Source organism: Penaeus vannamei, chromosome 16, assembly GCF_042767895.1.
Source record: "Penaeus vannamei isolate JL-2024 chromosome 16, ASM4276789v1, whole genome shotgun sequence".
Lineage (NCBI taxonomy): Eukaryota > Metazoa > Arthropoda > Malacostraca > Decapoda > Penaeidae > Penaeus > Penaeus vannamei.
Window position 1 is genome coordinate 25,529,001 of NC_091564.1, and position 2,500 is coordinate 25,531,500.

At 46.2% G+C, this 2,500-nt stretch overlaps 1 protein-coding gene across 1 annotated transcript in view; it reads left to right on the top strand.

Moving 5' to 3' along the window:
• The first annotated feature begins 1,438 nt into the window (after nucleotides 1-1,438).
• The window catches only part of LOC138864455 (uncharacterized), a 14,155-nt gene continuing 13,093 nt past the window's right edge, over nucleotides 1,439-2,500 (top strand). Inside the window, exon 1 of the mRNA XM_070131577.1 lies at nucleotides 1,439-1,850. Coding sequence (XP_069987678.1) covers nucleotides 1,439-1,850 — 412 coding nt within the window. The remainder of the gene's footprint in view (nucleotides 1,851-2,500) is intronic.

Genomic DNA, 2,500 nt, shown 5'->3' on the forward strand with positions numbered 1-2,500 from the left:
GGAGGGTGACTGCTGGTGCGCAGGATGGGAACGGGAGCTACTCGTCCTGCCTTCGTTCTGGCAGCAGCCAGCCTGGAATGAAGCTTGTGGGGTAAAGCCATAGGGAACCCCATGGGTGAATATCAGGTCCTGCAGCCTGCCACCCCCTTTTATACGGGGCAGTGTCAGCATGGGTGGCAGAGGTGGCGTCCACCCAGAGTGACTGCCCGATGGTTTATCTCAGGTGGGAAGTCAGGGTAGGGGCATGGAACATTCACTCTTTGCGTCAAGAAGATTGGTTGCCTCTACTATCGAGGGAACTGGGTTGGCTTATAGTTGAGGTGGCTACTCTCTCAGAGGTAAGAAGACCTGGCAGCGTCACAATCAGTGTAAGTGGCTACACCAATTGCTGGTCAGGCCATAGCGATGGTCACCATCTTCAGGGAGTAGCCATAGCTGTCTCCAGTAGGCTCCAGCCCTCGGTGGTAGAGGTTACTCCATTCGATGAGTGTATAATGGTATTGAGACTGAAGCTAGCATTTGGCTTCATATCTCTTATTGCTGTGTACACTCCTACCAGTGTTTGTAAACTCGAAGTGAAGGAGATGTTCTACGCCAAACTTACAGCTGTCACCGGCGGGATATTCGTATTGTCCTGGGTGACAGCAATGCGGTAACTGGTTGTGATCCAGCTGGCTATGAGATGTCTGTCGGTCTTCATACCGGTCTTTCCCGGTACTTTGCAAAGCCCCAGAAATTGAGGATTTCTGGCTCCTGGTACCAGTGCCCAGGCCCACATCGCTGGATATGGTATCGTGATGCGAGTAATGCAGCCAAGGAGATCGACCACGTACTCGTCAGCACTCGTTGGAGGATCCTCCAGAACTGTAGAGTGTATAGGAGTGCCGAGTTCTATGGTACTGACCATAGATTAGTTGTGGTCCACTTCAAAACTCCCCAGCGGTCAAATGATCACCCTAGGGTGTTTCATTTGGACAGGCTGAAGGAGGAGTGTGCTCAGGGGTTTGCTAAGGCAATCTCTGGTTGTTTCACAGCGCTCGACAATCTGACGGACTCTGTACTTCTGTGGGACACCAAGCACGAAACGCTTGATGCAAATGTAAATGACCTTCGTCCTGCATACCAAGTCCTGAGAAAGCTGAACTCCAAGCCATCTTCTCAGATGATAACAGTTCACTTGGTAAGTGGCCAGATCATCTCAGATCCTGTTGCGGTGGGGGAGCGATGCATTTAGTAATGAAGCAAAGCCCTTGGGTCTAGAAGTCTCCTGGACTGAGACCAAGATCAAGGACTTTGGGGACTTGCTAGGAGAACCTGTTCGGTCGGTACGTGCTTGTGGCGAGGACATTAAAGTCACAGAGAGCTTGGTAGTGTAGTTCATAAATTTGGGCTGTCAGACCAAGAAGTCAGCCTACAGATTGGCCTGGCCGCAGGGGTCATGAACTCTCTTGACAAGAGTATTTGGAAATGCTGGTATCTGTGCAGAAGGACCAAGCTACGGGTTTTCAAGGCCCTGATAATGCGAGTTCTGCTATACAGTAGTGGAACCTGGACGTTATCTTACACCTTAGAGTCTCGTCTTGATGCCTTCTCTAATAGGTCCTTGCGCCGGATCATGGGGTACTGTGGGCATGACCACGTATCCAACCAATGGTTGCACCATGAGACTGGCATAGGACCTGTTATCTGCACAATCCGTGATCGCCAACTCAGGCTATACGGCCACCTGGCTCGTTTCCCACAGGATGATCCTGCCCACCAGGTTGTCACTGGACGAGAGAGCCCTGGATGGAGGAGGCCTGTGGGACAACCTAGGAATTCGTGGCTTGGGCAGATCGATCAAACCCTTCGTGAGGAGCTCGAGATGGGCCGAGTCCCTGCCTGGCGGCTTGCCATGAGGGACCCCAAAAGGGAGAAACAAAGAGAGGATGCAGCTATGGGCCCCCGTTCGGCATTGGCCCCAAATGATGATGATGATGATATATATATATATATATATATATATATATATATATATATATATATATATATATATATATACATACATATATACATATATATATATATATATATATATATATATATGTATGTATGTATGTATGTATGTATATATATATATATATTATATATATATACATATATATATATATATATATATATATATATATACATATATATACATATATATATACACATATAAATACATATACATATATATATACAAACATATATACATACGTATGTATACATGTATGTATATGTGTGTGTGTTTGAAAATGAAAAGAGCCACAATGAGAATTGAAAAGAATAAGTGAAAAAACAATTATTTTTAAAATCTCACTGTGGCTATTTTCATTTTCATTTTTGTGTACACATTACTGTGCTTGTGCGTGTGTTATATATATATAACACACGCCCGCCCGGGGGCGGGCGTGGGCTGCTCGCAGCCTACATTGACCTCAAGAAGGCGTTCGATACGGTGCATCGGGAGTCACTTTGG